The sequence below is a fragment of the Myotis lucifugus genome, unplaced genomic scaffold (genome assembly GCF_000147115.1).
Source record: "Myotis lucifugus unplaced genomic scaffold, Myoluc2.0 scaffold_190, whole genome shotgun sequence".
Lineage (NCBI taxonomy): Eukaryota > Metazoa > Chordata > Mammalia > Chiroptera > Vespertilionidae > Myotis > Myotis lucifugus.
The window spans coordinates 2059873-2085102 of NW_005871238.1; the positions used below are offsets into that span (position 1 = coordinate 2059873).

At 45.2% G+C, this 25230-nt stretch overlaps 2 protein-coding genes across 2 annotated transcripts in view; one reads left to right on the forward strand and one right to left on the reverse strand.

The window, feature by feature from the left end:
* Window positions 1-25230, reverse strand: part of SLAMF1 (signaling lymphocytic activation molecule family member 1) — a 42329-nt gene that overhangs the window by 11614 nt on the left and 5485 nt on the right. Inside the window, exons 2-4 of the mRNA XM_014462802.2 lie at window positions 19667-19990; window positions 16598-16885; window positions 3800-3898 (exon numbers count right to left, since the gene is read on the reverse strand). Of these exons, the coding sequence (XP_014318288.1) occupies window positions 3800-3898; window positions 16598-16885; window positions 19667-19990 (711 nt within the window). The remainder of the gene's footprint in view (window positions 1-3799; window positions 3899-16597; window positions 16886-19666; window positions 19991-25230) is intronic.
* Window positions 8346-8815, forward strand: LOC102422013 (cytochrome c-like). Its single transcript, XM_014462803.2, has one exon. The coding sequence runs from the start codon at window positions 8387-8389 to the stop codon at window positions 8765-8767; it is 381 nt and encodes a 126-aa protein (XP_014318289.1). The 5' UTR covers window positions 8346-8386; the 3' UTR covers window positions 8768-8815.

The window sequence follows — 25230 nt, forward strand, 5'->3', positions numbered from 1 at the left end:
GTTGCAAAACATTTTAGTTTTTAACCAGTTTTACAACTTTTTAAAATTATAGAAATAATCCATTCTCGTTACAAAAATAAAAATTGTATAGAGTAAGCCTGCCGGCGTGGCTCAGTGGTTGAATGTCGACCTATAAACCAGGAAGGAGGTCCCAGTTGGATCCCAGTCAGGGCACATGCCCAGGTTGTAGGATCGATCCCCAGTAGGGGGCATGCGGGAGGCAGCTGGTCAATGATTCTCTCTCATCATTGATGTTCCTATCTCTCTCTCTTCTTCTCCTTTCCTTCCTGAAATCAATAACAATATTTAAAAAATTGTATAGAATAAAAATGATATCCCTCTACCCCATTCAGCTGTGCAATTTCATTCTCAGAAATAATCGCTTTTCACAGCTTGATTTCTATCCTTCCAGACCATTTCTGTGCAATAGAATTTCCTGTGATGATGAAAATGTTTCATGTCTGCAGTCTAATAGGTAGCCACAGGTGGCTATTGAGCATTTGAACTGTGGTTAACTGTAATATATCCTTTCAGTTCAAATCTATGAATGTTTGCAAGTTAGAAGTGCCCACCTAGCACTGCCCTAGGTGCTGTAGGAGAACAAATAAAGAACGGACCCCAGTTTTCAAGGCCTTTCAGTCTTACAGGTCAGCTCAGGCTGAAATGTAGAGTTGTGGGGGACAGTCCTACATGGTCAGATGGAAAAAGTAAGGTTGAACGTTGCTTCTCAAAAAGACCATGGGACCAAGATCATGTAGTCTCCTATTTTGTTCCAGGGTAAGAGCAAGTGTCCAGGAGCCAGCTCGACTCTGCTCCAAGTCAGTGAAGCCTTCGGGTCTCATGAAAAAGGCCTTAGCATTAGGGCATCTACATTCTAGCCCTCGTCAGCTGTGTGGCATTGACCAAAACATGTCAGCTAACTGGGTCTCTTCTGTTACCATGCCTTTAAAATGAAGATGTAGACTGTCTAATGTCCTTTTCAGCTCTCACCTGAAGCATAAAGCTACCATGACTTCAAGTACTTTAAATCTTTAAAACAAGGTACCTTTCCCAGGTGCTTCCTGTGCTGCCCTCTGCTGGCCATACGACTTCACTATTGATGTTTTCACTCACTACATTAGAGCTATGTCTGTCTGTCTATCATCTATCTATCTATCTATCTATCTATCTATCTATCTATCTATCTATCATCTATCTATCTTCTATCTATCTATCTATCTATCTATCTATCTATCTATCTATCTATCTATCATCTACCTCTCTGACATCTATCCACAGAAGCCGCTGTATCCTCTGATTTCTGTGTATGAATTCATGCATCCCCATGACAAGAACATGAAGTACATAATATTATTCTCATTTTCCAGAGGGGAGGTTAAGTCATTTGTTTGGTCAGTGGCAACATCTGCATTCAAATGTAAGTCTGTCTAATGTCAAAGCCCATGTTCTCAATCAGTGTTTTCTGGACATGAAGTTGCCAGAGTCCATTGGGAAACCTTCGGAGTCCAGCTGCATTCGGCAGATGGCAGCATTAGAAACTGCCAACAGGACCTCTTGAGCAGAGTCTTTGAAGGGATAGATATTAAGAACGGGTTTTCCCACAGGTTTGAGACAGGGTTTTTGTGCTCCTGGCTGACAAGGAATACATGGTGACTGGCTATGAGGACGGATGTGTGTGTTGGGGACGGTGGTAGGAAATTGTCGTGGGATGAAGAGTACTAGTCCCTTCAGAGCACAACTATATGAGGAGTAGGATGTAGTTGATGAAAAAATGTGGGCGAGACTCCCAGCACCTCCCACTAATGAGGTTAACGTGGGTGTGTTAATTTGTTTTCTCAACCATGGTATCTCACTCTTTCCTTATTATCCAAGCCAAGTGTGGTTGCCCTGCCCCATGCTCATCAGCTGTCCTCTTGAGTTCTGTCTGAATCACCCCTCCCTCCACCTCCTCCCCAGTGAACTCTTAGATGGAGGAAATGAGACAAAGTAGGTGGCTGTGCTGTGATCTAGATTTTCTTATATAAGCAAAACCAACATCAGAGTGCTGAGGTAAGGGCTTTTCCGAAAAGGTTACATGTGGGCAAGATAGATCTACTTGCGAATGAGCTTAGCCGTCAGCTTGATGACATGAAGATATGTTCTCTCCTCCCCACGCGGGTCTGGGGGCCCTCGTGTGGGTGGGTGGGTGAGTAAAGTGTGGTGGAGGGGAGCACACTGCCTTGAGACACTGAATCATAGGACCGTTTGGAGGAAAAGGCAGGAGAAACTACTTCTAGGCACTTAAACTGCAAGGAAACCATTGGGCCTTGATGGTTTTAGTCTATTCTGGATGACTTACTGTATTACTTAGTTTGGCTTTAAGCAACCTCACAAATTGCACACTTTCGCAAGGTGAGTCGGGATTTGTGCAAAAGTCTTAGTAAAGAGTGATCCCTCTGCTGTTTTCTGATGACCTGTGGGCCTTCCCAGGGGAATGCACCCTGGTGGCTGGGAGACATAGTTAGTTACAGTTCTCATTTCCTTGCCAACCAGCTGGGTGGCCTTGGACAAGTCACTTGGCCTCTCTGTGCCTCTGTTAGCCCATTGCTAAGTCACATAGAAACAGTCACCCTACTTCTCTCAGAGGGATATCATAAGAGTAGCGAGAAATTATAGCAAGATTTCGACCCTTGCGCAAAAATGTATTATAATGTCCTGTTATTGGTCAATAATTACAACTTTTCTTGAATGAGATCCAAGAGTCCTCTGAGTTCTGCTCCAATTAAAACTCTGGTCAGTACCCCTTCAGCAGTATTTGTCACATTGAATTAAAACTAACTGTGTATAATGTCTCCCATGTTAGATACCTAAAGCTCATGTCTCTTTTTATCCCCATAGGCTAGTATAGGGCAGTGGTTGGCAAACCGCGGCTTGCGAGCCACATGCGGCTCTTTGGCCCCTAGAGTGTGGCTCTTCCACAAAATACCATGTGCGGGCGCTCACGTACAGTGCGATTGAAACTTCGTGGCCCATGCGCAGAAGTCGGTTTTCGGCCTGGGCGAGTCTATTTTGAAGAAGTGGCGTTAGAAGAAGTGGGGGGTGTTGGTCGGTGGGGTGCCGGGAGACGCGGAGCAGGTGGGCCGCGGGATACGCAGAGGGGTGGGGGGGAGGCGCGCGATTCATGCACGAGTTGAGTGAGCCAGTCAGTCAGCAGTCTTATGTGCAGTGGTTAGTGCTAGTCGCGTCCGCAAATCGCGCGCGGGTGACAAAAGTAAAGTTTATTAAGTTAATTTTAGGGAACGTTGTGGAGTGAAAGAAGATGTAGTGTCGAGGATGGAGAAAGGTATGTTGAGATGGTTTGGACATATAGAGAGGATGAAGGAAAGGAGATAGACGAAACAAGTATACGAGTGTGGATGGGAGAGTTGGAAGGGGTCGACCTCAGCGAACGTACCTCAATCAGATTGAGGACGTTTTTAGCAAAGGCCAGCTTAGGAGTACCCTAATTAAGTTAATAACAATGTACCTACCTATATAGTTTAAGTTTAAAAAATTTGGCTCTCAGAAAAAATTTCAATCGTTGTACTGTTGATATTTGGCTCTTTTGACTAATGAGTTTGCCCACCACTGGTGTAGGGGATTGAGACATTTTGAATTGGACTGAACTGAACAAGGTCCCAGGATATGTTTGCTCAGTGTTTTTGCAAAGGTACTCCCTGAGGAAAGCTAAATCGAAGACAGCAAGTTCGTGCTTGTGGTGAGAGGTCCCCTGCTTACCACAGAGACTCTGATAAGCATCTCTTTATTGTTAGACACCTACCTTTTCTTCTGAATAGAAGTATTGCCACTTGGAGAATCAGGATGACACCAATGACGCCCCCTAAAGCCAGCCCAGCATACAGTCCCCATTGTCCTGGAACTGAAAGAAAAGGCAAAAGGCAATCTCAAATGCACTGTGAGTGTGAGAACGTCCTACACAGATAGGGGAGGATGAACACGAGCCTCCTGTTCTCTTTCTACCTTTTCTCTCAAGGAAGACATCTGTTTTCTGCGTGTTAGAGATCAGCTTTAGACCACGGAAGATTTCCACATCGGTTTTCTCCTCCTCATTTTTCTTACCATATTTGGCTTTCATAGTCCTGATTTCTGTAAAGATTTTTTTTCTATTCAAATGCATTATTTTTACTTCAAATGCCACATCCCATGTCTAAAATCAAACTTATCTTCATTTCTCTTCAGTCAACCTTTCTGCCCAGTTTCTCTATTTTAAAATCTCGAATGTGGCTGTATCCATTTTGGTAAAGAGAACATGATGGCTCCACGTGCTGTCCCCATACTCCCACACCATTCTCGTGAGAACGCTGAGAGGAAGAAAGACCTACATTTGTTATTTAAAAAGAAACATACTAGTGCTTTTATTGTCCGTCCATGCAAATAACTGTATTGAACCCACTAGACCTGAACTAAAAGGAAAGCAAGTATTTTTCCTCTCCATTATTCCGATGTTTAATATTTGCTCTAGAGTACCAATCACCCAGGTTCAAAATCACAGAGCCAATTTTTATTGCCTTTTCTCCTTTACCCATGTTATCAAATCCTTCTGAACCGGAAGCAGCATTTTGGAAAATAGTGATTGAGGCCCGTTGCCTAAGTAAACAAGACATTGAGCTCAATAAGATAACAGAAGATTCTGAGCATTTACAACAGGCCAGGCATTTCTTTCAGTGCATCATTTGTATTAATGTATTTAATCCTCACAACTATCCTACGAGGTAGGTACTCTCATTACTCCCATCTTGTGGATAAGAAAGCAAGTGTAGAGATCCTCAAGAACTAGAGCTTGGTCCAGGAGTAGAAACATGGCAGCATACTGAAGATAGGTCTCTTGGAGAGTCAAAGAGAATTATGGACGTGGGTAAGTGACACCAAGGTAATGAACAGTGGGAGCCAACTTGAAGCACTGGGGTGCTACATGAAGTAATAGTGTTAAGGTTCTAAGTAGTATACTACCAGGTGTTAACATTAACGTGCAAGGGCAACTTCTCAGGATGACTGTGGAATAAGCCTGTTGTTGAACCTGTGATGAATTTGTTGGGAAGAAGTCGAAAGGAAGGAATAGTTAGGTAACAAATGAACAACTCAGATGTCTAAGAGTTGATGAAAGATACAGACTGAAGTCTCAGTGAGCTGAGAAAAGGCATTCCATTGAGATCCAGTGGCCCTTCCACCTGACAGCTAACCCAAAGTTGCCTCCTGGTTTTGAAAAGATTCTCTTTTTTCTTCTTAGGCCTTTCAGACATCAAGTCATCCCAAGGCATCTCATTGAACTGGCTTTGAAAACATCTTGATTATAGATTCCCTTCCCCAAATGAAATATGTTTTAACCCTTCTAGATACCAACTTTAGCACAGTCATATGACTTGATGAAAAAGCTAGGGGACAAACAGAGAGCTGCAGTAAGATGCCTGACTTTATGTAAAGCATGAAATTTGAGTGTGGACTCACTCCTGAGGCTGGAGTTGCTCTGTGAGCGGCTCCACTCTGAAGGACTATTCTGAATGGCTTACGGTTGCTGAGAACCCTCTATGCATGCAGGTGTGTGTGTGTGTGTGTGTGTGTGTGTGTGTGTGTGTGTATGAATGAGTAGGAGATTGATTATTCAGGGCTTATGTTGCCAACACCAGGGACCTGTGGAGCAACCTCCTCAATCCTATGATAAGAAGCAGAGGCAGCAGCCTATACACCATCATGCCTGCTGAGCCCACGGAACTGACCGGCGAATTGTTATAGTAGCCCTTCCTATTTTGAGACTACTCCCTCTTTTGCTTTCCCTCATATATTTGGGGATCTTCTAAAACTATAGTTAATTTCATTTAAATCATTTTTTCTCTCAAATTTCATTTGAGATAAAAATAAATAAAACAAACAAAGTGGTGCCCCTAAAACCAGAAAACAACGGATGACAAAACTGTATCAGTAACACCTGTCAACTGAGCCCTTCTCCTGGGGCTGCTGCTGACAGCTCTGCCCCCCACCTACTCCTGTAAACTAACAATGACTGGGGCATACTACTGAGGCCCTGGGGACATAAGACTCCAGCCTGCTCTTTCTTCTTCTTCTTCTTCTTCTTTTTTTTTGGATTTCTAAATTTAAAAAAATTTAAATTAGTTTACTTTCAATACTATTTTCTATTGGTTTCAGGTGTACAGCATCATGGTTAGATGGTCACATACTTTATAAAGTGTTACCTCAGATAGGGCCAGGCTGGCTTGGGGGAGGGTCCTTGGGTGGTTGGCCAGCCAGCCCCCCGCCCCCCGCCTCGAACTCCCAGTCGAACTCCCGGTTGAGGGGACAATTTGCATGTTAGCCTTTTATGACATAGGATTAGTGACTATATTCCCTATCCTGTACTTTACATCCCTATGACTAGTTTGTAACTGCCAATCTGTACCTCTTAATCCCTTCACCTCTTTCACCCAGTCCCCCAAACGCCTCTCCTCTGGCAACCACCAGTCCACTCCTCTCTTTGTTTTTCAGGGTCTTAGGAGGATAAAAGTTATCTGCTACCCTTGTCCTATGACATAAATGACCAGCTTCTGCCAGTCTAGCCAGATGTGAGAGGCAACCTGGCCATAGTCCTGAGAGAGATTTCATAAGTCTTCATTTTTCTCTTAGTCTTTAGATACAAAGTGATATGAATCTGCTGAAGTATTTAAGGTACAGAACCACAAACATTTTTTAACTTTAAAAGAACTATCATGCTTATCTCATCCGATCCCCTAATTTGGTGTTGAGAAAACTGAAACTCAGACAAGTGTACCTACAGTCACAGAAGAAGTTGATGGCAGCTTGGTTGTTGTGGCTCAGTGGTTGAGCATTGACCTATGAACCAGGATGTCATGGTTCGATTCCCGGTCAAGGGCACATGCCTGGGTTGCAGGCTCAATCCCCAGTAGGGGCCATGCAGGAGACAGCCAATCAATGATTCTCTCTCATCACTGATGTTTTTATCTCTCTCTCCCTCTCCCTTTCTCTCTGAAATCAATAAAAAATATATATATTAAAAAAAGTTGATGGCAGAGCTGGATGAGAGTTTATGGTTTGTGTTTTAGCAGCAGCAGGCTGGAATGCCTGGGAGACCTCCTGAGGCAAAAGCACTCTGAGGTGCCAACTCATCCCTTCACCATCTTCTAACCAACACCTGCCCATTCCTACCCCACAGTGCCATTTCCCCTCCTCTCCCCCTGCTGTACCTTCAGCTCTCTACCTGGCCCGCCCCGCCTTGACTTCCAGGCCAATCTTACTGCCTCCGTGTCCCATTGCCTGACCATTCTGCCTCTCATTTTCCCCTTTACCTGGAGCTCTGCAGCACCTGGGTTTATGTCATGCATCTTAGAACCTGAGTTGTGACATGATCTCTGCTGTGGAGACCATTTGTAGGGAAGGTAGTTGGAGCCAGACAGATGAATTCAAATTCTAGGTCTAGCACTTCCTAGCTCTGGGGCCCCAGATAGGCTGCTCACACCTCCGGGACCTCACTTTCCTCATCTGCAAACGACACAGACTTGTTCTGATAAACCCAGAGCAATGACCGGGATGCAGCGCGTGGTGATAAGTGTGAACTCTCCCACTAGCCTCACTTCCCCAACTAGCTGCTAGGTTCTTGGGGGCCAGAGACCATCTCTTTAGAGTGAAACCTCGATATAATGGACTAATTTGGGTGTGGGGGTGTCCGTTAAAGCTGAAAGTCTGTTGTATAATGAAGTAGGTTTTCCAAATGCGTATATTAAAAAATTGACAAATTAGTTAATTTACCTATTTTTCCTTATGTAGACACATTTGTGTAATTAAAATTAAGTCTGTATGAAAAGTTGAATTTCACAGAAGAGTTTTCTATATGTATTACTGTAATTTTAAATTTATACTGAATAGGTCTGGTAAATGCGTGCACTCACCACTCACCCAAGTAAACAAATGCACGGGCTGGAGTGTGGCTTAGTGCACGTGGGCACATCTGCCGGCAGCGTTAAAACTGCTGCAGAAAGTCATGCCACCGACAGCAGAACCAGTTCCCTGGCGGATGCGGTGGGATCCTGTGCTGAGCATTCGCCAAACGTTGTTCATGAGCCGTGACTCTTGGGTGTAAATAGGTAGCCGATGGCTGTGGCTATGTCACATTTCTTTCTGTTGGTGTAATGATTACAGTGTTTTTTTTTTTCTAACATATGGCCTATTCACGAAAATTTGTTAAAAATAACTGAATTAATTAAAAACAAACCCTGTAATTTCATTATAAGCAAATCTTGGTTAAAAGCATTTTAAAATTAACAGAGAGACTTAGAGAGCGGGACGTCCGGCTCGCGAGTGGGCACCTCTGTGTCGCGCGCGACTAACGAGCGATTTAAAAATGGGTGATGTTGAGACGGGCAAGAAGATTTTTGTTCAGAAGTGTGCCCAGTGCCATACTGTGGAAAAGGGAGGCAAGCACAGGACTGGGCCAAATCTCCATGGTCTCTTTGGGCGAAAGACAGGTCAGGCCCCTGGATTTTCTTACATGGATGCCAACAAGAACAAAGGTATCACCTGGGGAGAGGCTACACTGATGGAGTATTTGGAGAATCCCAAGAAGTACATCCCTGGAACAAAAATGCTCTTCGCTGGCATTAAGAAGAGTGCAGAGAGGGCAGACTTGATAGCTTATCTCAAAAAACTACTCATGAGTAATAGTTGGCCACTGCCTTATTTATTACAAATGTCTCATGACTTTTTTTATGTGTACCATATTTAAATCGATCTCATACACCAGAATTCAGATCATGAGTGGCTAATAGAGCATTTCTTTTGGGCAGTCCTGATTTAAATAAGATTGGCTTGTGGTTAAATGAATATGGACAGCTTTTTGAGCTTTGATGATAATTTTGGTTCAGCAAGCACTGTCACTGTCCTCCCTTCTAACAATATGGTGGGACTTGATTCCTAGTGTTCAACTTTTCACAGAGGTGGTGAGTGCCATCTCAAAACCTGTAGGAGACTGGCTTACATTTAGATTTATGACTGGTTGTGTTAATATGTTTAAATTCTGAGGAAACCCCTTCACTGTCTCTTAGACCTGCAAGACTAGCTTGTGCTTCAGGTTGTGTTCATTAGCTTGTTAAAAGGAAGGGCTGCAGATAAGCTGGCAGTGATCGTTTTATCTCTTTGGTCCCAACTATGCCAATTTAATAAAATTCCCTGTATCTAAAAAAAAAAAAATTAACAGGATGTGACTTTTCATATAAGACATACAGCCTGGAAAATTTTGTCCATTAAGTCTGAAGTGTATTAAATCTAGGTCCCCAAACTTGAGGGCTTACTGTACTTCTTTTGCAGCTCTCTCAGCACTGGGCACATATACTAGTAGGTCCTCGGGAACTTCTTGCTGGTTGATTGAAGAACAAGGAGGGAAGTTTGATTTCAAGTCAGAGGTTCCTTTACTGACCTCCAGAGATGCTTCAGCCCCACCCGGTTGTTTGCTGATGCCTTCAATTCCTGATCTGGCCAGCAGGCCCAGGTATGTTTTCACGTGGTGCTCATCTGTTTGACACGACCATCTAATTATGATATTTACATGTAAAATAAATGCCAGGGGCTCTATGCCCTCAGGAACTTGGGTGAAGACAGACAGACAAAACGCTGTTTTTATGGCTTGTGGTCAGGCTTCCCAAAGTTTCTGTTATTTCTGGCAAAAATTTCCTTGTGGTTCCAAGTCTTTACTTCTGCAGCTCCATATGCTTTAGTCTAAGCTATTCTGGATGCCTTCATCTGTTTACACACATGCACACACACTCCAAACCAAAGCCAAAACCAAAACCCTACCAGTGGTCGGCAAACTGCAGCTCGGCAAACCGCGGCTCGCGAGCCACATGCAACTCTTTGGCCCCTTGAGTGTGGCGCTTCCACAAAATACCGACTTCTGCGCATGGGCCATGAAGTTTCAATCGCACTGTACATGCGCGCCCGCACGTGGTATTTTGTGGAAGAGCCACACTCAAGGGGCCAAAGAGCCGCATGTGGCTTGCGAGCCGCGGTTTGCTGACCACGGCCCTACATTAAGAATTTTGTGGGTTTGATCCTTCTACTGTAGACTTGAAGGTCACAGGGAGCAGACTCCATTAGGAACCAGCAGGCTTCCCCCATTGGACAGGCTCAGACCTTTCCTTCCTCTTCCTTCATCTACATCAGCAATGTCTTCCCCCTCTCTCATCCCAAACCATCTAACCAACTACCATATTCTCTGTGGCGGGGGGGGGGGGGGTGTCTCTTCTAGCATTTATGAAGGTACTATCCTAAACAAACATTCTTCTCTTCCAAAGAGGAATTCTAGTAGTCATTTCTTTAATATGATAATATTCTTCTACCTAACAAGCTACAGAAGTCCCACCTAGATTGTCAATGACTGGAAAATAGACCCTGTACCTTATGGTTTATTTACATCCTCCATTCCATCTGATATAATATAGGGCAGGGGGGCATCAATATACATGTGATGAGTTAAATTAAATTAGAGGCCACAGAAAAAAGCTGGGAGGAGACTGGCAGGAACCTTTTTAGTAAAAATTATCAGAAAGCCTCTGGAAGAATGTAATATCACCTCCTGAATGGCCCAGGGTAGAGATAGAAGGGAATGAGCCCTGACCTACTTGGGATAGGCATGACAATAACCACATGGAACCAGGAGGAAGCTGTGTGTCTATGTTGTCAGCACCACCTGTGTTCCCATTTTCAAACCACCATTTCCTGTGGCAGAAACTCCAGCTTTCCCTCTTTTTTTTTGCTCAGAAATGGAGTGAGGCCTCTCAGGATGCTGATGCTCAGAAATCAGACCCAGGTTGTTCAAGGTCCACCGGCCTCATTCTTCACTCACAAAGGAACCATATTCAGAATTCTTAAACAGCAGGTTTGGTACATTCCCCGCACACACCCTCCCCACTGCCTCTTGGAGAGAGCTGAGCAGGCTGATGGAGAACCCCTGTGCCATGAAGGACTTATGAAGAGTACTTTGCAAGAGTCTCCACCCGTTGGTCCTCTACCCTATTGGCTGTGGCTGAAACGAATAAGTTGGCCTGCAGCCATGCCTCCAAGAAAATGCTGGAGGGCCTTTTCCCCAAACTCTGGAGGTCTGCTGACACAGAAACACAAAGCTCTTCTCTCTCCTCAGGTCCCCACGCCATAATATTTAAGGGAGATAAACAAGAAAACAAAAACGAATCTGAGAAACAAAGGTGGCTTGTAGTTCACCCCAGGAGCTACTGCGATGCTAAAGTAACGGTCTGAGGATGCCAGATCTCTTTCCTGCCTTTCATGTGGTTCTGTCAGCAAGGCTGCCTGCACCGTGTACATCTACTCAAAGAAGTCAACCATGTTCAGGAGATGTCTTCTTGTCGGTGGCAGTTTCCACCCAGAACTGGGGGTGGGGGGAAGGGTGCTTACCGACCATTTACTAATTTAAGATCTGAGACCATCCAAATAAAAAATTTTACGGAGTTCACAGCTTCCAAAAAAATTCCTCACACCTGCCTATCCCACCCACCCAGCATTGTGTTGCCGAGGCTTCAGTTGTGCCCCCAGTGCCAGTTCCCCCAACTCTTCCATGGGCAAGTTTTGTCTTGTCATTTGACTGCCCAGGTAAGGACTATGTTTCTCAGCTCCCTTTCTACAGGTGTGGCCATGTGACAAGGCTCTGGTCCCTGAGCGGTGCCCAGGCTCCACCCTTCCACCATTGTTGCCATGGTTGCCGGACTGGGAGGAACGTGAGGGACCTGCCTCTGTGCGTGAAACATCTAGGTGACCGTGACAGTGGGAGCTCTCTGTTGGAAGAAATGGCCTTGGTAGAAAGGGAGAGCCCTGGGAGCTCACTGGCAGGTGTCAGCTTTTTCTGCTGCCGAACTAACCTAGACTTGCTGAGCCAGCTCTTTGCCAGTCTACCGAAAAGGGTCTTCTTTTCCAGATGGGCTTCCAGGGGCATTTCCTTTAGCTGAATTATGTAAGTTTTGTTATTCCTGGGAGCATAGACACAGCTATGTCAGAGCACAGTACTGAGGGATGGCAGCAAGTCACCCTGTCCAATGTTGACCCACGCCAACATGCCTTGTGTGACACAGTGAGTGCTCGGTAGCACACCAGGAATTGGACTTTGCAACAAAGACCCTTCAGAATGACAGACATTAAGAAGTTTCTTACCGTAAAACACTGAGATGGTCATTGGAATAAGGATGACTATATTACTGGGCACCTGGACAAATGTCACTAGGAAAAAATGATCCGAGGGACAAATGTGTTCTCTGCCGTTTAGCTTGAGTGCTGATTTTACATCACGCTTGGTCTCCTCACACTATTAACCATTTTGGATTTTTCCATAATGAAAGTGAAAAATGTCTTAAAATTACTGTACTCGTTATAGATGCTGAAGGGACCCTCATACCCCATCACTTCATGCCAAGTCTGAAGTCTGGTAAACTGCCACTGCTTGGGTTCGGGCCTCACCATGTCTTGATGGATTGCTGCAATAATGGCCCCTCCCCCCTAACTAACTTCTTTCTTCTTCCTCTTCCCTGCCCCAGTCTATTCTCCACACTACTGAATTTTCTCTGAAATGCAAATCTGATCATGTTACTCTTCTCAATCTAACTCTTTATTAGTTATCTTTGCTTACAGGATAATTCAGAACAAGACCCAGCTGTATCTGCTTTTCCCTCTCCCAACATCTTTTTTTTAAAACAATCTGTGTGGGTAATTTCTTTTTATTTTTCAAACCCAGTTTGTCACATCCTCTGTGGTGTGCCTTTTGTTTCCCTGAGACAGTGATAATCACTCCCTCCCCTTTGCTACCTTGCCCATACCGCTGTTTTGTACCCATCACCCTGCACAATCCAGGATAAGTAGTTACCTACAGAGCTATCTCCCTCCTTAAGGACCTAAAACAGTGGTCCGCAAACTCATTAGTCCACAGAGCCAAATATCAACAGTACAACGATTGAAATTTCTTTTGAGAGCCAAATTTTTTAAACTTAAGCTATATAGGTAGGTACATTGTTATGAACTTAATTAGGGTACTCCTAAGGCTTAGGAAGAGCCACACTCAAGGGGCCAGAGAGCCGCATGTGGCTCGCAAGCTGCAGTTTGCCGACCACGGACCTAGAACAATGCTGGAGCATAGTAGAGCCTCAATAAATGTTTTGTCAAACAAAGCACAGAATTTTAAGAATTAGTAGAATTCATTTGCAAACACAAATCAATGAATTAGTAAAACTTTTTTTTGGTCTGTATTTAGTCAACCTGGTGCATTGGGAACAGCATGTGGGAGCTGCTTCTGACATGCTGTGGTTCCCTGTCCCTATAGGCAGGGGAGGGGAATCCCTACTTGTGTTATGGATTGAATTGTGTTTCCCCAAAAGTGCATATGGTGAAGTCCTTAAAATGTGACTTTATTTGGAGACATAGTCTTTACAGAATTAATCAAGTTAAAATGAGGTCATTGGGATGGTGTTATGGGCTGAATTGTGTATGTTGAAGCCCTAGCTCCCCAGTACCTCAGAATGTGACTGTATTTGGAGAAAGGGTCTTAAAAGAGGTGATTATGTTCAAATGAGGCCAGTAGAGTGGGCCCGAAGCCAATCATACTAGTGTTCTTATAAGAAGAGGAATCTGGACACCCAAAGAGGGACCGGGGATGTGCATGCACAGAGGAAAGACCATGTGAGACATAGCAAGAAGGTGGCTGTCTGGAAGCCAAGGAGAGGAAGGCCCTGGCCGGCAGCTGGAAGGCCCCAATGGGCTCTGATCGCCATCCAGGCCTAGAGACCCTACCTGTGCATGAATTTCATGCACCGGGCCTCTAGAGTCCTTATAAGAAGGGGAAATTAGAACAGAGATATGCATGGAGGGAAGACAATGTAAAGAGTCATCAGAAGACAGCCCACTATTAGCCCAGGAGGGAGCTCTGCAACAGATCCTTCTCTAACGGCCTCAGAAGGGACCAACTGTGCCAACACCTTGATCTTGGACTTGCAGCCTCCAGAACAGGGAGACCATACATTCCTACTGGTTAAGCCACCAGATCGTGGTACATTGTTGTTATGGCAGTCCTAGCAAACTAATACACCTTCACCGTTGTAACCCTTATGAGCATTTCTTATTAATGTACACACCAACTGAATTAGAATATCAACTCTAGAACGACCTTCCCCAGCTCACCCTTTGCATTTTACAGGTGATAGAACAGAGCCCCAAGAAAGTGAAAGGGCTGCCCCGTGCAGGGTAGTTCTCTAGGACTGAGCTGAGGTCCTGACAGGGCTTTTCCCATGGCGCCTTGCGTCTGCTTCGCCTGCCTCTCCACAGCTTCCAGGAACCTGCTTCAATTCTCGATAAATCTGGTTCAGGCCAGTGCATACTTGGTCCTGAAACTAGCTTAGATGGATATGAGCATCTTTACGGGTTTTTTTTTTGGACTGTCCTGGGTCAAGTGCCCGAGTAAAAGCTCTAGGGCCTGCCAAGACTTTGGAATGCACTAAAATTCCTATTCAACCACATCGAGAAGCGTGAGAAGAGTTCTTCCCCTTTTTTGAGATGGGCCAGAGAGGGCTGCTGTGACCAGAGAGGGCTGTGCAGGGTTCAGAGCCGCTGCTTCCTCAGCCCCAAGGAAAAACAGCAACACATTTACTGTGATTTGTCAGGCATTTTAAGTGTGTGATGTCTTCCACTGGTACCTGTGAGGGTTCCAGGGTCGGACAGCTCAGCTCTGTCACTTGCTCTGTGTGATCTTTTTATACTTTTATGTCCTCATCTGTTAGTTGGGAATACTGACACTACTTGGTTGCTGTGAGGATTAAGAGGATGCTACATGACTGGCATATAGTAAACAATAAAGACCTGTCCGTTATGATTTCAGAGAAAGAACCTAAGTCTTGGTTAAGCGACTTACTTTTGTAAGCAAAAGGGACAGGGTTGGATCTGGGACCTCTGGGGCCATGTCCTGTAAACTCCGCTGTCTTGGTCCCACCGGCACATTCTGAATGACTGTGGCCAGGGAGAGGGGCCTGAACTGGGAGACAGCCTCTGAATGTCGTTGGTGGGCAAGCAGCCAGACACATGTCTAGGCGGGCAGATGACTGACTTGCCATGAATGGCTGGGGAGGCAACACCTGGTGGGTTCAGTTCACCAAGGAACCGGACTGGAGGCCAGGCGGGATTTGCCCAGCAGTTCATGTGGGAATACCCAGGTGAGTCTCTAACTGGAGATGCTCTAATGAAGTGCATAAACTGGCTGGCTTTCCCTGTCTCTCCATCCTTGGTCATTTGGAAATCCTTCCACGTAAACTCCAAACCTACTGTGGGAGGAGTCTCCTTGGAGATTCCCAGGGGATGCACAGAGGGCATCAGCAATGCCTTGCAAGGCCAGCACCCGGTTCTCTGTCCCCGAGACAGGGACACAACATATGTTGGTGAAAACAGTCAGTGCTTATCTTCTTTCCAACTCCCAGTGCCTAGGTGGGCTTGCTTAATCAGCCCTCTGCTCCTTTCGAAAACAGAATAATGGTGATTTTCCTTCTAGTGAAGGAGCAATCAGAAGATCTAGGTGCCGACTCTGCCATGTATAAGTTGAAGAAACTTGAGAAAGGCAGCTAAATACCGTGAGCTTCAAGTTCCTTGTCTGCAAAATGAGGGTGATGCTATCAAGGTTCTTGTGAGGATCAAAAGAGACCATGGCAAGTGCCTTTGCAATGACCCAGTGCTAGACCATTTGTCATTATTCCCACACTTCCCAGTCCAAGTCTTCCTCAGAGAGCTGACTCCCTGAATCCTCTCACCCGCCATGGGATCCACAGGCAATTCCGTAAAAGTGGTCCTTCATTACATCCTGCTTTTCGTTATTGAGCAAATGTTTTATGTCTTATCTTTATAACACGTTGCTGGAGAGCAGATCACATGTCATATGTATTCCCAATTTCCTACAGCCTAGGACCAGTGGTCGGCAAACTCATTAGTCAACAGAGCCAAATATCAACCGTACAACGATTGAAATTTCTTTTGAGAGCCAAATTTTTTAAACTTAAACTATATAGGTAGGTACATTGTTATTAACTTAATTAGGGTACTCCTAAGGCTTAGGAAGAGCCACACTCAAGGGGCCAAAGAGCCGTATGTGGCTTGCGAGCCGCAGTTTGCCGACCACGGGCCTAGGTGATCAATAAGTACTTATTGATGGTATAGAACTGTCCACCATTGGTGGAGTAGGGATGTGGGAGTCAGTACCTGCTACCGGCACCCCCTCACTCAGCCACCCCTGCTGACTGGAGCCAACGCGAGAGGAGAGAAGAAGGATTGTGACTTGGAGACCGGGGCTCTGGGTCTGCCTCCATCATTTCTCATTGGTTTCCTCAATTGTGAACTGAGTGTAATAATGCCACCCTCGTCATGATGGGCAGAGAGCACTCCCTGAATACACATGGGAGGCTTTTATAAACTAGAGAGAAAATGTAGCGTTGCTACCCAGGTAAAGGCCGTGGCTATAGAAGCAGAGTGATTGGTCCAGGTGGGACTGAGCCCATAGCATTAAGGTGGCACACTAGCCACCACTCACCTGAATAGGAATAGGAGCTGCAGCTGGACCACGGGGTGAAGGTCTGGGAACGGTTGCTGATGGGGTTGCTCGCGGTGCAGGTGTAGTTATCGTCAGCGTGCTGGGGGCCGAGGGTGAGGTACAGAGGGTGAGAGCCATTTGCTGCACTCAACAGGTGGGGGCCTGCCTCCGTGCTCCAGCCGTAAACCACGTGGTCCCCCTTCTCCGCCGTGCAGGCCAGCATCAAGCTGCAGTTCCCATTCTCCAGGGTCCAGTTCAGCACTTTAATTTCTGGGGTGGAGACCTGCTCTGTCATGAGGGGAGAAAGGGAGTCATCACTGTCATGAGCCCCCTGAGATTCTGACTTGATCTTTTTATTAGAAGAAAATGCAGCCTCCATGTTCCCTCCCAATGGGTCTGCAAGTGTGACTTATTTCTAGCAGGGACCTACAGGTCCGCACCATCCCTCTCTCCCCACATGCTCCTTGCCTGGGCCACCGTGGGATAAAATAGAGAAGAAAAAATTGTCTTTCAGTGGATCCCCTGGCCTTCCCTGATGTGCCTGATTTGGGTTGCTCTGTATTCTATCTGTGGAGTTTGCTGTTAATAAATGCCCCACAGGTTTAATTGTTTTTGGCTAAAGTATCACCTCCAAGACCTAAAAGAATGCCTTTTCATGGTAGAATCTGTGTGTGTGTGTGTGTGTCCAGGGCTTTAGAATGTCTGAAGTAGAGGCCTCATTGATCTATCTCACTTTAATGCCATGCAATGGGCAAGGGAAAGGAAAACGTTTTATTTATTTGGCAACTACTATAGGACGGGCACAATGCTGACATTTTACATTCATCGCATTCTTTAATCTTCCTAAAAACTTTCTTAAAATTACAACCCTTGTTATACTTATTCCCATTTTACAGGCGAGGAAACTAAGTCCCAGAGAAGTGTAATACCTTTTTAATATCACCCAGCTTATAGGCAGCCAAGCTAAGAGCTGAACCTCAGTCTGTCTGACTGAAAAATCCAGCCTCTTCCTTCGACTTGAGAATATCATGGCTGCAGAGACCATATTTTCCAAGGAAAGAATTTGATCACAAAATGTGACAAGATGTCACAAAGGCAGGGTGAACTGTTCTGGAATATGCATGACGTATAGCCTCCACGCTCACAGCAGCCTGTGCCAGGACCACCATGCGACTGATCAGGACTCCCGGGTACTTGCTGGAGGGCTGTAGGAATTCTGCGTACACTGTTTGGAGGGAAAGGAATTCTAGGGCAGAGAAAGGGTGAGGAGGGTATTTCTGTCTCTCCTGTAGGGACCTGTGGATTTCAAAGAAATGCTGAGGAGTAGGTGGAGCTTCCTGTCCCATCCTCAGAGACAAGGCAGCAGGACAGCCCACATGGTGGTAGGGCCCATGGGAATTCAAGAAAACTTCTGAGGCTGAGATACAAACTGGGTGCCTTCAAGAGGGGCTGGGATTAAAAAGGCTCAGTGAAGCACTGGCCTCGGATTCAGATGAACCTAGACCAGTGATGGTGAACTTTTTGAGCTCGGTGTGTCAGCATTTTGAAAAACCCTAACTTAACTCTGGTGCCGTGTCACATATAGAAATTTTTTGATATTTGCAACCATAGTAAAACAAAGACTTATATTTTTGATATGTATTTTATATATTTAAATGCCATTTAACAAAGAAAAATCAACCAAAACAATGAGTTTGCGTGTCACCTCTGACACACGTGTCATAGGTTCGCCATCACTGATCTAGGTTCTAGTTTAATTCTGCAGTTAAGTGACTTTATAACCAGAGCTTTTGTTCAAATGAGAAAAAGTTGCCTCTTCCCCCAGGAAAATGCAATGCTTGGCCAGGGCACAGGGCTTGGAGGATGGTGCGTGGGCTGAGTTTCAGCTCTCCTCCTCCCACCACCCACACAGATGTGTGAAAGCTTGTACAAACCACTTCTCTGGATTTCAGTCCTCATCTATGAGAGGTGGAGCTTGATCAGTGCTATTCAAACTTTTAAAAATCAGGGGGTAAAAAGCCACCTTTAAAAAAAAACAAAATCTTACTTGCAAATTGAGACTCTCAGGGCTCCAGGCCCCCTGGCCCACAGGCAGCTGTGCTCTTTTCCTTTGGTGTGGGAAGCACAGGACTTGGTTGGAAAGTCTGTAAGGAGGATTCTTAGAAAGGTCGGAGGCCTCTAGGGCAGTGGTTCTCAACCTTCCTAATGCCGTGACCCTTTAATACAGTTCCTCATGTTGTGGTGACCCCCAACCATAAAATTATTTTCATTGCTACTTCATAACTGTCATTTTGCTACTGTTATGAATCGTAATGTAAATATCTGATCTGCAGGATGTATTTTCATTGTTACAAATTGAACATAATTAAAGCATAGTGATTAATCACAAAAAACAATGTGTAATTATACATGTGTTTTCCGATGGTCTTAGGTGACCCCTGTGAAAGGGTCGTTCGACCCCCAAAGGGGTCGCAACCCACAGGTTGAGAACCGCTGCTCTAGGGGAACCTTGTCGAAGGTGGCAGACCCCGACTTGACTTTTCCAAACAAGTCTGAGCCCACGGGTGTTTTATTGGAATCTATGTTTAGACTTCAGACGTCCTTGCTTAAAGGACACTGCAGATGCATGTGTTTTCTCAAGGATGCTTACCCTGCTGATAGTATCTAAAAGTTAATTTCAGTTCAAGCTGTTGCTACAATTAAGCCAAAGGAGTCAGGCAAACGGAGCTGTTTGGTTCCTTTAGCCAGACAGTCCCTTAGCCCTCTCTTTCACAGAAACATGTGTCAGAATAATCATTCATCCGTCACTCAGTGTCTGGTGGTCAGCCCCAGCACTTTGGGAAAGTGGGGTCAGGGTGACTATGCTAATCAGCTACCACCAATGTACAATTCGGACAAGGAAGATTTTCGAACCTAACACTTCCTTCTAAAGCACAGTTTAAATACCCCCAGACTAGGTGATCTTTCACATGCTCCCTCTTCTGACTATTCTTTGCGTCTGAGAGAAGCTTTAGATCTTAGGCAAGGGACCATTATGGCCCTCCAGTGTGGAGAAGCAACCATTCTTACCATAGAGCTTCAGCTGCAGGCAAAAGTGCTGGACTGAATCTGTTTTCTCCAGGGTCATAGTGTACCAGCCCTCATGCTCCTTTTTGCTTTCCAGGATCTCCAGGTTCAAGTTTTCCTGGTAAAACTTATAGCCATCTTCCAGGTAGCGTGAAGAGCCTTCTTCTGGCAGATCAAGAGACACGATTTTCTTACTGGACCTGTTTCCCGGTGATTTTGCCCATGTGATGAACATGTGGATGCTCTTGTTCATACTCTTACTTATCCCTTCAGATATCAGGGGCAGCAGCACACTGCTTCCCAACTGCCCGAAGATGGTTGGGCAACCTGTGGGAGGAAGAAGAAGACAGTCCCTTATTATGGGGGCCTTTGAGAATCACATGGTGGTCAGGATCCCTGGGAATTCAAGGGAACCTCGGAACCTAAGAGATACAAACTGGGTGCCTTCGAGAGGGGCTGGGATAAGAAAGGCTCAGTAAAGCACTGGATGGATTCAGAAGAACCTAGACTCTAGTTTAATTCTGCAGTGAAGTGACTTTATATCCAGAGCCTTTGTTTAAGTGAGAAAAAGTTGCCTCTACCACCAGGAAGATACAACGCTATGCCAGGGTGTGGGGCTTGGCGAGTGGTGTGTGGGTCAGGAATGGCAGAGTAGGCTTTCCAGGCCTTAGTGATCTATAAAGACTGTCAAGAGGGTCCTGCTGTATTTGTAATATTTCAGTGGAAATTTTAAAGTTACTTATTATAGAGCTGTATAAACTAACTAGGACACTGGGTTTCTTTGACCTGGGAGGGAATTCTATCAACTGAGATTTATAGTTAAGGCACCTAAGGCATAGAGAAGTTAAATGACTTCCTGAAAATCACATAACTGGTAACTGGACTGGAATCCAGGTCTGGTAATTCCTTCACCTGGCTTCTCACCACTATGTACTCTGAAGGATGGATGTAGGGAGCGGCTATAGGATTAAGCCTCCTTGGACTGACCTGTGGCAGGGCCACGAACAAGTCCCAGCCTGGAGGGCAGAGCTCTCCTAGCATAATTAAGCCTGACCTTGCAGCCCTCCCTAATTCTTTCCTAAGTAGCGAATGGGCTGTGGGAGGTGCAGCAAGTGTTGCCAAAACAAGAACATTTGTAAACTTGTTAATGTTGTTATAATCAGACTATAAAATAAAGCATCAGCTTGCAGGCTGGATCTCTCTGTGTCCTCATCCAGGCATGGAAGATCCTCCAAGCCCCAGTTGTATTCTCTTTGTCTGTCTTCCTTAAATCCTTCACCGTCCCTCCTCAGGTTCACCCTTGGCCATGCTGGCATGGCACAGATGGAGAGCAACTGGAAGTGATTCTGAGCTCGTGAGCCCAGGAGACCAAGGTTACAAGAGTGTCATTTCAGACAATGGAAATGAGAAAAGTCTGAGGAAGGTGGAGTCAGGGAGGTTTTGAGCCCAGTGTTGAAACTGTGGTTTTCTAGCCCTCCCCAAACCCTCAAGATAGTTAATCATGTTGAGGGTCAGAAATTATTTTATTTTTCAAAAAAAGTGGAGCTGTCCTGGCCAGTGTGGCTCAATTCCTAGTCAAAGGCATATGCCTGAGTTTCAGGTTTGATTCCCAGCCTGGTCATTGCACATGTGGGGAGGCAACCAATTGATGTATCTTTCTCACATTGATGCTTCTCTCTCCCCTCCCCTCTTCCACTTTCTCTTAAAAAAAATCAATGAAAAAAAATATTCTCGGGTGAGGATTAACAACAACAAAAAGCAGAACCAACAACAGCTGTAAAAACCCCAAACCGTTCAAACCAATTTAAGGGATCCCACTGTTGACTATTTAACACATCTTCTCTCCTCAAACCCACAACCTCAGCTGACGACCCTGCTTCCGATTTCACTGAAGAATAGAAGAAATAAAAAGAGAACTTCCATGAATTAGCACCACCAAGGTGACCTACCTACCTGGATGGGTTGCCTATACTCCCAGGGAAGGCTAGCTTCCTCCTTCATGGAGCACTCACCTACTTCAAGGCTTTGTTCCTACAATTGCCCCACCCCTCGCATCATGGGTTTTATTGCGATTTGATATGTGTGGGTTATTTCCATTAACACAACATACCAACATGTGATTTTATTAATCTTAAAAAAACCATCCCCTGATCCCAGGTCTCTCCCCAGCCATTTCCCCATTTCTCTATTTTTCATGATCACAAAGTCCTTTTAGGTGTGTATCTATTTTCTGTCTCCATTTCCTGACCCATTTTTTTCTTGTACCCACTCCGAACAGGCATTCTTCCCTCCTGCTTCCTGGAATCACTCTTGTCAGGGCGGCTGTGCATTCCATGACGCCAGGTCACTTTTCCATCCCCCTCTTGCTGTCTCAGGAGCACCTGACATAGTACATCACTCCCTCATGAAGCACTGTCTTTCCTTGGCCTCTGGAACATTACACTGTCCTGATTTTCTTTCCATTTTATTGGCTGCTCCTTCTCAGTCTTCTTGACTGGAACCTTCTGCTCTTAAAAACCTCTAAGTATGGGAGCATCTCAGGACTCACACTCAGACCTCTTCTTTTTCCCCAGCCACACTCATCCAGTTACACAGTTCAACGTCTTTCTGGAATGCTTAGAGATATCTCTCTCACCCTTCACTGTACTCCTCAGTATTTAGAGGTCTACAGGCATCTCTAACTTACCAAATGAACTTGATTCCAAAGCCCCTTCCTCAAACTACTTCACAATTTCCCGCACATTCTCAGGCAGAGATACTGGAATCATCCTTGACTCCTTTCTTCCTCATACTCCACTTTCAGTCTAACAACAATTCCTGTTGGCCATGCCTTCAAAATACGTGTGGCATCCCAGCTCTTCCAACCTCATTTGCTTCTACCACCATCATCATTGGCCTGGGCCCCGCCATTGTCTTCCAAGTAATCTTCTACATCCGTACGATGGACTGGGTAATCTTTTAAAACTATGTCCAATGTTGTTTCTACTGCTTTTCAACTTCTAGGGCTTTCTAGCACCCATCGAATAGAAATTCATAGTCCTTGTTCTGGCTTCAGAGACTCTGGATAACCCAGCCCCCGGTACTGCTCCAACTCCATCTCCTTCCCTCTCCCTGCTGTGTGCTCTCTGCACTATGGACATCGTGACTCTGGCTGTTTCTTTACTCAAGAACATTTCTAGTTTGGAACTTTTGCATCTCTCTCTCTCTCTCTCTCTCTCTCTCTCTCTCTCTTTCCCTCTCTCTCTTTCAGTTTCTCTTTTATATATCTGGATAGCTCATTCCCTCACTTTATTTTAGGTTTCTGATAAAACATGATCTTTTCTGTGAGACATACTCTGACCCCCCTGTCTAAAATAGCCCCCCCCCAAATAAACAAAATAGCATCCCCCTTCTTGTTGTACTTATCACTATTTTAAATATTGCTAATATGTCAATTTTGAAAAAAGAATGCTGTCCTTGTTGTTTAATTGATGTTAGATTGTATATTTGTTTATTTTATTTTTGTCTTTCCCACTAGGATGCAAACTCCTCAAGAGGAAGAATCTTATTTTGTTCATTGCTTTGTCCCTAGGACCTACCACAGTTGTCGGCACACAGTAGGCTTTTAATGAATGCCTGTTCAATTTATGAATGCCGAAAGCCATGTTATCTGACTGGAATTTCTCTTATTTAGCCTTGCCCAATAGATAACTGATCTCAATAACGTAACCATACTAATGTTCATAAAAGAAGGAGCCCATGACTCAGAGAGAGAGCATAGATTGTTCTAGTTGATAAGAAAAGTCAGAAAAGAAAAATAAAACGGTTTGCTTAAGTGATGTAGCCACCTAGAAAAGACACAATTAACTTGTGATTAAGATGGGTGGTTGGGAAATTGGACAGACTGGCCGAAATGTTCTTGATACCAAACTATCCTGAAATCCTAAAGCTGTGAGGGCCCAGATAACATCAGACTAGAGATTAGAGATTGGAGGGAGGGGGAGAGGAGGGGAAAAAGCAGTCTACCTTGGCCAGCATCAGGATTAGAGTGGCTGAGACTCATACTTATTGAGGAAAAGTGAGAAAGGCAGTTAGGCATTTGCTTTTTTAAAATATTGCTAATATATTAACTCTGAAAACAGAATGTTCTCTTGTTGTTTAACCGAAGAATGCTGGTGAGGAAAGCTTGTTGTTTATCTGAGGAATGCTGATGAGGAAAGCTGGTGTTGGTCTTGGTGTTTTTACAAAGATAATTTGTGAAGCATGTTGCAAGCACCTTAATGAATGCCTGACCGTCCAGATGACGTGGCAGGTACAGAACCCAAGAAAGTAACCTCTTGCATCCTGAACTTAAACTTCTTCATATAAAGGAAGGATAGAAAATTAGAACCATATGTGCAAGAAGAAATATCCTGTGGAGTCCCCTGAAATTATGTGCAAAATGTCGGGCAGATAAGCATGTGGACATTTTTCTGGGAACACATCCATAAATGTCATCTCTCAAAGGGGCCTGAACTTCAAAACAAGATTAAAAGTCACTCGCATACTGTCTATATGTTTAGACCAATTTGGACACGACGAGGAAAGAACTGAAAACGATTCCTCTTCTCGCACCATAACCCTCCCCCATCCCATACATCTCCCGTGTGCCCCTACCCCCACCTAACCCAACCCCCCCTGCACCACGGTGACAGTGAAAACTCAGAATTGATGGAGAGTGGGGAGGAGGGGACAAAGGATGAGAGAGGGAGTAGAAAAAAAAATCAAGGAAAGGAAGTAGTAGGGGAAAGTGGAAAAGAAAAGAGGGGGCAGATGAGAAAAACAGGCTGAGTGGTTTGTGCTCACTCAGTCATGGGAAGTGGAATCAAAACTTGGTTAGGAAGAGACCCTCACAGCCCACAACCACAAAAGAATGATGAGGTAACAATTCTGTGTGTAAGTGACGGGGGGTGGGGGGGGGGGTAGAGCGGGGAGCCTTGAAATCATCGTCACCTGAGCGTGAGTGGAAAACAAGTGGGGACTTTAAAGAGGGTGACACAGGCTTTCAGCGGAGTCCCCGCTCCCGAGGCTGCTGCCTGACGGGTGCTTTCCGGGGGGTCTGTGATTCAGTCATTCCTGTTTACCAAGAGGGCCTGGAAGGAACACGTAGCTGTTAGCACCGACTCATTTTCCTTCCAGGGTCACTCTACTCAGAAACTAGAGTGATTCACAGGGGCCATGGATAGTTTTCTGAGATCAGTAGCATGGAACCAATCCTTTCACATGATGGGATTCTGCCTAATGAGACCCCCACCCCCACCCCACCCCACCCCACCTCACCCAGTATGTTCACAGGCGCTGGTAGCATCTTGCTACCGCACTTGTTTCAGGTAGAGAAGAGGCAGGACTCACAGAGCCTCACAGTTCCTACGGCAAATCTAGGGCCAGAAAGAAAGGATAATGTACCCAGCGCTGCTTTTTCAACTCTAGTCCCACCAGCCGTCCTCCGTTCCCAGTCCTCGGTGCTGCTGGGTCTTTCTGTCCTGGAGAATCTGTACTCGCCACTCCCCAGCCGGAAAGCCTGGTACCACCCTGTGTTTGCCTGGCTA